This window comes from Manacus candei, unplaced genomic scaffold (genome assembly GCF_025592945.1).
Source record: "Manacus candei isolate 608988 ecotype Guabito, Panama unplaced genomic scaffold, ASM2559294v1 h1tg000078l, whole genome shotgun sequence".
NCBI lineage: Eukaryota > Metazoa > Chordata > Aves > Passeriformes > Pipridae > Manacus > Manacus candei.
Genome location: NW_026138126.1, coordinates 4,176,455 through 4,188,837, shown reverse-complemented (window position 1 = coordinate 4,188,837; position 12,383 = coordinate 4,176,455). Strand labels below are relative to the sequence as shown.

Genomic DNA, 12,383 nt, shown 5'->3' with positions numbered 1-12,383 from the left:
TCGAATCCCTCTGGCTGCAGCCAATGGAATAACAAACACCCAGGTATGACCTGAGTGTTGGTGCCCCCCAGGACGTGGTTTCAGCTGTGCCAGGTTGAATTTGGGGCACCCCCTGGGGCTGGGGGGGTGGGGGGTGGCCTCGGTGCCATCCCCACTGCCAAGTGCTGCAGCGGGACCACCGCTGGGGCAGGGGGGGCACGGGGGGCTGCTGGCAGGAGGGGTGGGCAGCTGGGGCATGTGGGGCGAGGGGACACCCACTGGGGGGGTCCTGGGGTCTGGCTCAGCCCCCACACTCAGCCCCAGCACCAGGACATTGGCACTGGGGGGTGGGTGACACCCCAGGGCATGAGATGGGGGGCACAGGGGGGGCACAGGGGGGTGCCTGTTGCCCCCAGTGGGGTGAGCAGGTCCTGCCCCACACCCCCTCACTGCCAGACCCCCCCTCCCCAGAATGGGTCTGACTCAGCCCCTCCAGGCCCCCCCAGCTCCCGATCCCCCTGCCAGCCCTTCTCCTGCTCCCACCAGCACAGGGGACAGGCCGGGGGGGTCCCTGCCTGTGGAATGGGGGTCCCCAGGTCGTGGGGGGTGGGGGTTGTTCCTCCAGAGCCCCAAAACCAACCCAACCCCCAAAACCCCCCCAAAGAAACCTCAGCCCGGTGCAAAACTAACCAGTTTATTGCTTCTTGGGCTGGTCTCACCCTACAAGAAAGGCACTGGGGGCACAGGGGACCCCTCCAGGGGGGCTGGAGGGGACCCCCAGCAGGCACTTGGGGGGTCCAAGGCATGTTCCTGCAGGGGACAAGGGACAGGGCAGGGGACAAGGCACAGAGCTGTGCGAGGGGGGGGCAGGCACAAGGTTAGGGGGGCAAGGTGGGCTTGGGGGAGGGGGGGGTTTAGTATCTGCTCCTGCTGAGGCTTTTGGGGGGTGTGGGGAGGGCAGGGGCAGCCCAGAGGACGCTACTTTATCTCCACGGGGCGCTCGTTGGAGGGGGCGAAGGGTCCCACCAGCCACGTCAGGGGGGGGTTGGAGGCCACCTTCTCCACCAGCTCATCCATCAGCTGCCGGGCACGGGCGGCGTGGGCACGGGCACGGGCCAGCACAGCCCCCGACAGGTCCTGCAGGGACCCGGCCGAGGCCAGGGCCGCCCGCAGCTCCTCCACGTTGTGCCGGACCTGCCCCGCCGTGTCCTGGATGCTGCCGGGCAGCCCCTGCAGGCCAAGCAGCAGGGGCTGGCAGGAGCTCTGCAGCTGCTGGGCCAGCCCCTGCAGCATGGCCAGGGCACCCGACTCCACCGTCTGCGGGGGGAAAACGGGCCGGTGAGGGCTGGGGAGGGCTGGGGGACGAGCCCCAGGGGGAAAACGGGCTGGGGAGGGGTGGAGAGGGCTGGGGGACGAGCCCCGGGTCACCCCCGCGGGGACACCCCCTGCCCCCCGCCCACCTCCGGTGCCGCCGGGTCCTTGGTGGCAGCGCCCGGCTGCTTCACCCTCCACTCCATCCACATCTGCTGCAGCTTCTCCTGCCCTCCCTGCAGCCGCTGGTCCACGCCCTGCTTCAGGTGCTCCACCTGGGAGAGAGGAGAGCCCGCGGTGGGTGGGTGGGTGGGTGGGTGACACGCTGGGGTGACACGTTGGGGGGCACGGGGATGGGTCCTACCAGGTCGAGGGCACGCTGGAGCTGTGCCAGCAGGTCCTGGCTGCTGTGGCGGGCGCTCTGCAGCTTGCCCAGCGAGTGCTGGAGGGCTCTGTGCTGCACCTTGCTGGACAGGGAGCCCAGGCGCACGAAGTAGCTCTGCTGCTGCTTCTGCTGCTCCGGCTCGAAGCCCTCCACGGCCGTGGCCAGCTTGGCTGAGGGACAGGAGCTGCTGAGGTGGCCCCACCACCACCACCTCCCTGCAGAGCCTCCCTCACCCTGCCCAGGCTCTGCCCACCCCTCCTACCTAATTTCTTGTGATTTCGACTGACATGAAATGAATATAAAAAAGGGTTTTCTAATGAAAAACACCAGGAGCCCCCCCTGAGTCTCTTTGTGCTTGGGAGGAGGGGAGGGAAGGGTTTGGGGCTGGAAAACACCCCAGTGGGTCCCTCAATTCCCGCTGGACCAGGACCAGGCTGCCATGGATGTCCCTGGCTGGGCTGGGCAGCCAAACTTGGCCCCTTTGCTGAGCTCTTCCTCAGCTCCAGGAGCTGCTCCAAGCCCCTTTTCCCACCATCATCCCAGGACACGTCTCCGGGGGGTCGGGATCAGCCGCTCACCCAGCTCCTCGTTGGTCATGGGCAGGTAATGGTCCACCAGCTCCTCCGACTTCCCCAGCACGGAGCCCACCCCGCTGGCCACCATCTGGCCCACGGAGGAGCCCATGACGGTGCTGACCCCGCTGCTGACCGCTGACCTGGTCAGCTCCACGCCGCCCTGCACGGCCCCCCGGGTCATGTCCACCACGCCGGTCACCCGGCTGGTCACGGCGTCCCTGGCGCCGGCCACGGTGCTGCTCAGCACGTCCCGGGCCCCCGTCACCGTGGAGGTCACCAGGAGCTTGGTGTCCGAGATGAGCTGCGAGGGGACACCCACAGCCCCCCGTCAGGCACTGCTGGGGGGTCCCTCCAGCGTGTTTGCCCACCCCACCCACCCCTGGTACCTTCTCAGGGGGCTGCTGCAGGATGGGCAGCTTCTCCTCCAGCTTGTCCAGCCCTTTGCAGGCCAATTCGTTGGCGCTGGAAACTGGGGACGGGAAAAGAGCTGGGTTAAACCTCCCCCTGCCCCGAGCAGCAGCTCTGCTGGGGGCGGGTTTTGGGGCAGCCCAAAACTCGTGGGGTGTTTTCCCTCCTGTCTTCTTGTCCAGCTTCTCCAGCCCTTCGTTCCTCGGTGATATGAACGGGATGTGAGATCAGAGGATTCCTCTCCTGCTGCCTTGCAAGAGGCAATTTTTGGGTACCCCAGAATTCATGGGGGGCTGCTCCCCCCTCCCAGCTTCTCCTCCAGCTTCTGCAGCCCTTTGCAGGCAGATTTGGGGGCAGTGGGAGCCAGAGGCATGAAACCAGATTATTCCTCTCCTCCTGCCTTGCATGAGCTCTGCCAGGGCCAGGTTTTGGGCACCCCAAGGGGTGCTGCTCCCTCCAGCTCCTGCTCCAACTTCTCCAGCCCTTTGCAGGTGTAATTTTTGGTGAAAGGAACCAGAAAAGAGAAAACAGCTTTTCCCACTCCTGCTGCCTTGCAGGAGGCTCTGCTGGGGCCAATTCCTGGGGTACCCCAAAATCCAGGGGGTGTTGCCCCCGCCCCAGCTTCTCCTCCAACTTCTCCAGCCCTCTATTCCTTGGCAATAAAAACTAGAGGTGTGAAAGCAGATCATTCCTCTCCTGCTGCCTTGCAGGAGCTCTGCTACAGCCAGTTTTCCATCACCCCAGAACTCAGGGGGTGCTGCATCTCCATCTTCTCCAGCCCTTTATTCCTTGGCCACATAAACCTGACACACAAACCCTGATCATCCCCCTGCTGCTGCCTCATCAGAGCTCTGCCAGGGCCAGTTTTGGGGGCCTCCCAGCCCCTGTGGGGTTTTCTCCACCCCTTTCCCCCTCGGCCACACAAAGCTGACACACCAACCCGGATCATCCCCCTGCTGCCGCCTCACCGGAGCTCTGCCAGGGCGACTTTTGGGGCGCTCCCCGTCCCCGTGGGGTGCTGTCCCTCTGCCCCCCACTCACTCTGTGGCTCCAGCCGGGTGAGGAGGGGCTGGGCCCCGCTCACGGCCGCCGCTGTCAGTGTCTTCACCCCCTTCTCGGCGGCATCGCAGACGGAGCGGACGTAGGGGTGGCTCTCCTTGGTGGAGCTGTAGGCGCTGGACACCATGTCGTAGGCAGAGCTCACCAGGGGCAGGTTGGCCACGCGCGTCCCGATGCTCTGGGGGGGCGTGGGAGGAGTCAGGGTGGGGGTGATGGACCCCAAATCTCACAGGGGACCCCCAAATCTCACAAGGGACGGGGCGGACTCTGTGCCCCACGCCCCCAGGGATGGTTTTGGGGGGCTCCCGGGGCTCTCCCAGCCTTGTGAAGGAACAAAGCAGAGTCCCGTCCCCGAGCAAGACAGGACATGTTTTGGGATGAACCCTCTCCCTCCCCCCCAAGCCGCCCCCTCCCTTTCCACCACTGACCTGCTGCTCCTCCGCCTTGGGCTGCGCTGTCGCGGGCTCGGGGGTGGCCATGGTGGGGCTGGGGGGGACGGGACAGGACCGTGAGTGGGGTCAGACCCCCCCAACACTCCCCTCAAACCCCCCGCATGGGGGGACCCAAAGTTTCCCACTCCGTGGGCCGGGGCTGCTCCCACGCGGTTGGGAAAACCCGGGACAGGGGGGGCCCGGGGACCGGCACCGGGACCGGGATCGGGACCGGGACCAGGATCGGGATCGCAATCGAAAGCGGAACAGGGACTGCGATCGAAAATGGCATCCCAATCGGGATCGGGACCGGGACCGGGACCGGGCTATGGATCGGGCTCACCGCTGGTGGCTCCGCTGGGTTCGGCTCCGCTCGGCTCGCCTGTGGCTCGGGGCTCGCCCCGCTCCTCCCCAGCGCCCTTTATACCCCCGGAGCCCGGCCCCGAGCGCATGTGACCGGAGCCGCCCAACGGGGCCGGCCCGGGGCGCACCGGGAGCACCGACCGGCGGGGCCGCGACCGCGAGAACCCCCGGGATCGGGGCTGGGATCCCCCCGGCACCGGGGCTGGGATCCCCCCGGCACCGGGATTGGGATCCCCCGGGACCGGGGCTGGGATTCTCCCGGGACCCGGCTGCAGCCCCCCGAGAACCGTCTGCACCAAGTCCTCCTCCCAGCACCGGGACCGGGCTGCACTGACCCCCGGTACCGGATCCTTGGGAATGGGCTGCACTGACCCCCCCCCGGTACCGGATCCTCGGGAATGGGCTGCACTGATCCCCCCCCCGGTACCAGATCCCCCAGGAATGGGCTGCACTGACCCCCCCCGGTACCGGATCCTCGGGAATGGGCTGCACCGACACCCCCTCGGGACAGGGACTCCCCCCAGCCTGGTCTACACCGACCCCCGGGCCCCCATTCCCCAGGATCAGGCTGCACTGACACCCCCACCCCGGACCCAGATCCCCTCCCCCGGGCACTGGATCACCCCCAGGATCCCCCCCAGGATCCCCCTCAGGATCCCCCACACCGACCTTCCCCACACTGAGCCCCCAGGACAAACCATGCCCTGACACCCCCCCCCGGCCCCCTTCCCCTCGTGGGGATCCCCCAGAACGGGGGTCCCAGTGCTCCCCACACCTGGCCAGGGCAGATGGTCCGACTGGTCCCGGTGGGTGCCGGTGGCGGGAGGGGGGACAGTCCCGGAGCGCCCGGTGTCACCCACTGGGTGCTGTGACCACGCCGTGCCTGTGATGTCGGGGACACCCTGGGGCTGTGGTGACAACGGGGACAAAGTTCAGTGCCACACGGCCACGGGGCACAGTCCAGGTGGCACCCTGTGGCACCCTCAGTCCCAGCACCTCACTGGCACCCACCCCGCTCTCCCAGCCCTCCGCTGGGACCCTCCCTGGGGGTGCCCCCCGTGCCGAGCCCCCCCTTGGGTGGGCCCAAGGCACCACGACAAGCTCTGAGTCATTTTTAAGGCCAAAAAAGCTGTTTTCTTCCTCTTTCAACTGGTTCGAAGCCGTTAAAAGACACGAAATCCCAACACTCCCAGGGCTTGGGGGACGGGCACAGGCCGCGCCCTCCACGTGCCACCGTCCCCACACGAGTCCCTGGCAGCGACATGGGGGTCCCACGCTGGGTCACGGGGTCCATCCCATCAGGTGGGGGTTCCCCAGCCCCGCGGTGCCCGTGGCACTGAGGTGCCTGTGGCTCAGCGCCGGCTGCACACCCGCGGGGCAGCGGGCGCCTGGCGCGTCCCCCCGACGGTGACACAGCCCTCCCACTTGGCCATATCCACCGCGGCGTCCTCGGGGTACTCCACCAGCGCCGGGGCGAAGGGTCCCACGAGCCAGGGCAGGGGCGTGTGCTGCCCCACGTGCTCCAGCAGCTCCTCGACGCCCAGCTGTGCCCGCGCCACCCCGTCCCGGCTCTGCGCCAGCACCAGCTCGGACAGGTCGTGGAAGGAGTGGGCGCGGGCCAGGGCGGCCTGGATGCCCTCCACGCCGTGCCGGACGTGCCCCGCCGTCTCCTGGACGCTGCTGGGGAAGGCCCGGGCGCCGGAGGCCAGGCGGGCACAGGCGCCGTGGAGCTGCTGCAGGAGCCCCCGGAGCATGGCCAGGGCCCGGGCCTCCACCTGCGGGGCACCGGTGGGCACGGGGGGCTGCAGAGGGGCTCCAGACCTTGGTGTCCTCCGTGGGTATGGCCCCCCACCCCATCCCGTGGTGTCCTGGCCCCTCAACCCATCCTGTGGTGCCCCGGCCCCCCAACCCATCCTGTGGTGTCCTCCATGGGTATGGCCCCCCACTCCATCCCATCCCTTGGTCTCCTCCATGGTCATGGCCCCTACCCCATATCCTGATGTCCTCCACAGCTATGGCCCCTCACCCCACACCTGACTGTCCTCCAAGCCCAGGGCACACCTTGATGTCCATGGGCATGGTTCCTCTCCCCATCCCACACCTTGGTGTCCTCACCAGGCATAGCCCCCATAACTCACTGCCCCCCACCCCATCCCTTGGTCTCCTCCACGGGCATGGTCCCCCTCCTGCATCTTCATGTCCTGCACAGCCGTGGCCCCTCACCCCACACCTCACTTCCAAGGCCACAGTACACCATCCCACCCCATCCTCAGTGTCTTCCATGGATACCCCACCCTGTACCTTGGTCTCCTCCACAGGCATGGCCCCCCACCCCAATACTTTGATGCCCTCCATGGGCACAGTCCCCTGTCCCACACCTTGATGTCCTCCATGGCCACAGCCCCCCACCCCTATCTGGGTGTCCTCCACGGCCACGGTCCCCTGTCCCACACCTCGATGTCTTCCACGGACACAGCCCACCCCCTCCATCCCCGGGTGTCCCCCGAGGTGCCCCCCGTGCCGTACCTCACTCTCCTCCATGGGCACACCCTCCTGCCGGCTCCACTCCAGCCACAGCCGGTGGAGTCTCTCCCGGGTGCCGCTCCGGGGCCCGTCGGGGCCGCGCTGCCCCTCCTCGATCTGGGGGAGGTTCAGCGGGGTGGGAGCACACCCGGGGGTGCCGGGGCTGGCCCGGGGCTGCCCTGGGGCTCCCCGTGTGCCACGTCCTTACCAGGTGGATGAGGTGGTGGAGCTGTGCCAGCAGGTGCTGGGCGCTGTGCCGTGCCCGCCGCAGCTCGCCCAGCGAGCGCCGCAGGGCCCGGTGCCGCAGCTCGGCCGACAGGGAGCCCACGCGGACAAAGCAGCTCTGCCACCGCCTCTGCCATCCCAACGGGGACACCACCGGGCCCGGGGCCACCTCCGGGCCTGCTGTGCCCATCTCTGGGCCCCGGGCCACCTCAGTGCCTGCTGTGCCCACCTCCGTGCCCTGGGCCACCTGTGCACCTGCTGTGGCTGCTGTGGGACCAGGGGTGAGGATGGCATGGATAGACCATCCTGTGCCAGGCACTGGATCACCCCATGCCCAGCACTGGATCATCCCGCAGTAGGTACTGGATCCACCCCACACCAGGCACTGGATCACCCCATACTGGGCACTGGATCACCCCACAGCAGGTACTGGATCACCCCATGCCCAGCACTGGTGTGATCCCTGCACCAGGCACTGGATCACCCCATAGTGGGCACTGGATCACCCCATGCCCAGCACTGGATCCACCCCACACCAGGTCACCCCACACCAGGCACTGGATCACCCCATTCTGAGCACTGGATCACCAGGCACTGGATCACCCCATACCAGGCACTGGATCCACCCCACACCAGGTCACCCCACACCAGGCACTGGATGACCAGGCACTGGATCACCCCACACCAGGCACTGGATCACCCCATGCCCAGCACTGGATCACCAGGCACTGGATCACCCTGCACCAGGCACTGGGATGATCCCCTCAAGCTCCAGGGTCACAGGGGTGCCCACCCACAGGATGCTTGGCCACCAGGCCACGTGGAGGTGTCACCACAAAGCCCGGTGGCCCCGGTGTCACCTCTGTGCCACAGGGCCAGCTCTGCCCCCCTGTGCCAAGCTATAAATACCCAGCTGGGCAGCACGGGACTATATTTGCCTCGGGTTTCCAGGTGAGAGTTCACCAGTGCCCTGGACGGGGACTGTCCCCTGCACGGTGTCACAGTGACCACGCTGCCCTGGCACCGCCACGGGGGGCTGAGCACGGCCCAGGGGCACCACGGGGCGGGGATCCCAGGAGGGGTTTGCACCCCCAAATCGGGGAGAGGGTGCCTGTGACGGCACGGTGGGCACTCACCCAGCTCCTCCTCCGTCCTGGGAAGGTACCTGCCCACCAGCTGCTCCGGCCTCCCCAGCACTGTGCCCACCAGCAGCCGCCCCACGCGGGTGCCCGTCACGGTGCCGAGCGTCCTGGCCACAGCCCCGCTCACCAGCTCCCTGGTCCCGGCCACCACCTGCGAGGGCACAGCACAGGGCAGCCTCACCCTTCAGTGGCCCCAGCACCGGCCCCCCCTGCACCCCCCAGGGGGACGTTACCCTCTCGGGGGGCTGCTGCAGGATGGGCAGCTTCTCCTCCAGCTTGTCCAGCCCTTTGCAGGCCAATTCGTTGGCGCTGGAAACTGGGGACGGGAAAAGAGCTGGGTTAAACCTCCCCCTGCCCCGAGCAGCAGCTCTGCTGGGCACGGGTTTTGGGGCAGCCCAAAACTCGTGGGGTGTTTTCCCTCCCGTCTTCTTGTCCAGCTTCTCCAGCCCTTCGTTCCTCGGTGATATGAACGGGATGTGAGATCAGAGGATTCCCCTCCTGCTGCCTTGCAAGAGCCCTTTTTTGGGTACCCCAGAATTCATGGGGTGCTGCTCCCCCCTCCCAGCTTCTCCTTCAGCTCCCCTAGCCCTTTGCAGGCAGATTTGGGGGCAGTGGGAGCCAGAGGCATGAAACCAGATTATTCCTCTCCTTCTGCCTTGCATGAGCTCTGTGAGAGCCAGCTCCTGGGGTACCCCAAAACTCAGGGGATGTTTCCCCTCCATCTTTTCCTCCAGCTTCTCCACCCCTTTATTCCTTGGCCATATAAACCTGATACACAAACCCAGATCATCCCTCTGCTGCTGCCTCACAAGAGCTCTGTGAGAGAGAGTTTTGGGCTCCCCCAATGCCTGTGGGGTGGTTTCCACCCCTTTATTCCTTGGCCATATAAACCTGATACACAAACCCAGTTCATCCCTCTGCTGCTGTCTCACAAGAGCTCTGCAAGGGCTGATTTTCCATCACCCCTGAACTCAGGAGTTGCTGCCTCCCCCCTCAGCTTCTCCAGCCCTTTCTCCCTTGGCCATACAACCCTGACACACAAACCCAGACCATCCCTCTGCTGCTGCCTCACAGGAGCTCTGTGAGAGCCAGTTTTGGGGGACACCCCAGCCCCTGTGGGGTGATCTCCACCCCTTTATTCCTTGGCCATATAAACCTGAAACACAAACTCGGTTCATCCCTGTGTTGCTGCCTCACAGGAGCTCTGCTACAGCCAGTTTTCCATCACCCCAGAACTCAGGGGGTGCTGCATCTCCCTTCAGCTTCTCCAGCCCTTTCTCCCTTGGCCACATAAACCTGACACACAAACCCAGATCACCCCCTGCTGCTGCCTCATCAGAGCTCTGCCAGGGCGAGTTTTGGGGTCCCCTGACCCCTGTGGGGTTTTCTCCACCCCTTTCCCCCTTGGCCATATAAACCTGACACACAAACTCGGTTCATCCCTATGTTGCTGCCTCACAGGAGCTCTGCCACAGTCAGTTTTCCATCACCCCAGAACTCAGGGGGTGCTGCTCCAGCCCTTTCCCCCTCGGCCACACAAAGCTGACACACCAACCCGGATCATCCCCCTGCTGCCGCCTCACCGGAGCTCTGCCAGGGCGACTTTTGGGGTGCTCCCCGTCCCCGTGGGGTGCTGTCCCTCTGCCCCCCACTCACTCTGTGGCTCCAGCCGGGTGAGGAGGGGCTGGGCCCCGCTCACGGCCGCCGCCGTCAGCGCCTTCACCCCCTTCTCGGCGGCCTGGCAGACGGAGCGGACGCAGGGGTGGCTCTCCTTGGTGCCCGCGTACGCGGCGGCCACGGCCCCGCAGGCACAGCTCACCAGGGCCAGGTTGGCCACGCGGGTCACCACGCTCTGGGGGGGGCGGGCTGGCACTGAGGGGGGGTCCCCAGAGGCACCCGCAGCCCCCTCAAAGCCTCCCGTGCCCCCCCCCCCGACCTTCACCTCCGGCCCGTCCCGCGCCGGGACCGCGCCGTTTTCGGCCGACATGGCACCGTGGCTGTGGGGAGAGATGTTGGGGTGTCGTGGGTGGGTGAGCACAGCTGGGGGCTGAGACCCCCCCCCAGGACCATCCCCCACAGCTCCTGCTGGCTGAGAGCTGAGACCCAGCAGCTCATGACATGAGTGGGAGCTGCTGGCGGCCTCTGAGCAGCTTCTGGAGTGTCACGGGGAGGAGGAGGGGGGCTGGACGGAGTTTGGGGGTGGGATTGGCCTCCTGCCCTGCCGGGATGCCCTGGGGTTGGGTCCCCTCAACCCCTCTCGAGTCCCCCCGTCCCCACCTGGGTCCGCCCCTTTTGGGGCCGGGGAGGGTGTGCGGGTGATTCAGCGGAAGCCGGGGGGGGGGTTTGTCTGTCGGGGAGGGTTTGTCTGTCTGTCGCAATCCCGCGCTGGGGACGTGCCGCCCGTCACCGTCCCCTCGGCCGGGGCAGCCCCGCGGGGAGCGGAGCAGCCCCCCCCGCCCCCCGACAGCCCCTCCGCCCTTTGGGGTGTCCCGCTGCCCCCCCCCCCGCCCCCCGGCAGCCCCTCCGCCCTTCGGGGTGTCCCCCCCCGCCCGGCCCCGTGCACCCCGGGGGGCGAGTTCTGGGGGGTCCCGGGGGGGCTGCAGGCAGGTCTCTGCGGGGCGCGGGGGTGTCCCCTTGAGTTTCCAGGGGTGTCCCCTCGGGCCCCTGGGGGCTATTGGGGTCCCTGCGGTGCTCCGGGGGACCCCGGGACTCTCGACCTCCCCCGGGACTCCCGGACTCCCCCCGGGACTTCCCAGACCCCTCCCGGAGCCCCCCCGGGGCCCCCCCGACCCCGCTCGTCACCCTCCAACTCCCGCCAAGCCCCGGGTCGGTACTCACGGGGGGTGGGGGGTGGGTTCTGTCGCGACTCCCGGTCGCTGTCGCGACCCCCCCGGGCCCCGCCCAGCGCGAGGCACGGCTGGCCAATCAGCGGAGGGGCGGGGCCGCGTCTCCACCAATGAGGAGGGAGGGGCGGGGCGCGGGGCGGGGCCGGGGCTCTGTCCCGACACGTGGGCGCTGGTCGCGATCGTGCCCGGGGGGTTCCGGGGACAACGGCGGGGCCCCCCCGGCCCGGGGGGCGGGCAAGGCCCGGCCAGAGCCCCGGGGGGACAGGGACCACCTTGCCACGTGTCCCCACGCCGAGGGACCCGATGGTTGGTGTGCCCACCCTTCCCAGGGGTCCCTCCCCTCTCCAGGTGTCCCCATCCCCAGGTGTCCCCTTGCCACGTGTCCCCACGCCAAGGGACTCAGTGGCCAGTGTTGCCCCCCTCTCCAGGTGTCCCCCTCCCTTGCCACGTGTCCCCACACCAAGAGACCCAATGGCCGGTGTCCCCACCCTCTCCAGGTGTCCCCACCCCTGGTGTCCCCACACCAAGAGACCCCAGGGCTGGTGTCCCACCCCAAATGTCCCCATTCCAAAGGACCAAATGGCCAGTGTTCCCACCTCAGCTGTCCCCACCCCAGGTGTGTCCCCTCTCCTTGGTGTCTCCACCTCAAATGTCCTCCCCCCAGGGGACCCCAATGCCAGGTGTCCCCATGCCAGATGTCCCCAATGCCACCCCAGGGGACCCAAAGATTGGTGTCCCCACCCCAAGGGACCCAACACCAGGTGTCCCCGTGCCAAACACCTTCCTACCAAATGTCCTCAAGCCAGGTGTCCCCAAGCCAAGTGACCTAAAGACAGGTGTCCCTTGCCCATCACCACCCCGGGCACCCAAAGGACCCCATGGCCGGTGTCCCCACCCCAGGTGTCCCCACCCCAAATATCTCAATGCCAAGTGTCCCGGTGACATCTGTCCCTTCGCCAGATGTCCCCACCCCACATGTCCCCGTGCCACCAGAGCCCCTCTGGGTGCCAGGTGTCCCCCAGACCCTGCGGGTGCTCTGGCCAGGGGACCTCAGTGCCCGGGGGGGGATGGCAGGGGGCGGTGGGTGACCCCCCCCGTGGGGCACAGAATGGTCGGGAAAGGGACGGACGGGTGAC

At 67.4% G+C, this 12,383-nt stretch overlaps 2 protein-coding genes across 14 annotated transcripts; both read right to left on the bottom strand.

The window, feature by feature from the left end:
- Positions 1-659: 659 nt before the first annotated feature.
- Positions 660-5,447, bottom strand: LOC127481325 (perilipin-3-like). 3 transcript variants are annotated; one of them, XM_051810507.1, is made up of 8 exons: positions 5,287-5,447; positions 4,146-4,203; positions 3,700-3,895; positions 2,637-2,719; positions 2,254-2,551; positions 1,655-1,845; positions 1,422-1,565; positions 660-1,296 (listed from the first exon to the last, which is right to left on the bottom strand). In XM_051810507.1, exons 2-8 carry the CDS (start codon positions 4,194-4,196, stop codon positions 958-960), a joined length of 1,302 nt encoding a protein of 433 aa, XP_051666467.1. In that variant the 5' UTR covers positions 4,197-4,203; positions 5,287-5,447; the 3' UTR covers positions 660-957. The 3 variants fall into 3 exon arrangements, with proteins under 3 accessions (XP_051666467.1, XP_051666469.1, XP_051666468.1); XM_051810509.1 differs by having other exon boundaries at positions 1,440-1,565; XM_051810508.1 differs by lacking the exon at positions 5,287-5,447 and adding an exon at positions 4,492-4,617.
- A 154-nt stretch (positions 5,448-5,601) lies between these two features.
- On the bottom strand, positions 5,602-11,316 carry LOC127481323 (perilipin-3-like). 11 transcript variants are annotated; one of them, XM_051810502.1, is made up of 9 exons: positions 11,240-11,316; positions 10,338-10,398; positions 10,058-10,253; positions 8,635-8,717; positions 8,396-8,552; positions 7,489-7,526; positions 7,243-7,449; positions 7,038-7,151; positions 5,602-6,286 (listed from the first exon to the last, which is right to left on the bottom strand). In XM_051810502.1, exons 2-9 carry the CDS (start codon positions 10,386-10,388, stop codon positions 5,864-5,866), a joined length of 1,269 nt encoding a protein of 422 aa, XP_051666462.1. In that variant the 5' UTR covers positions 10,389-10,398; positions 11,240-11,316; the 3' UTR covers positions 5,602-5,863. The 11 variants fall into 11 exon arrangements, with proteins under 11 accessions (XP_051666462.1, XP_051666463.1, XP_051666465.1 ...); XM_051810503.1 differs by having other exon boundaries at positions 7,243-7,467; positions 7,507-7,526; XM_051810505.1 differs by having other exon boundaries at positions 7,489-7,523.
- Between the last annotated feature and the right edge of the window lie 1,067 nt (positions 11,317-12,383).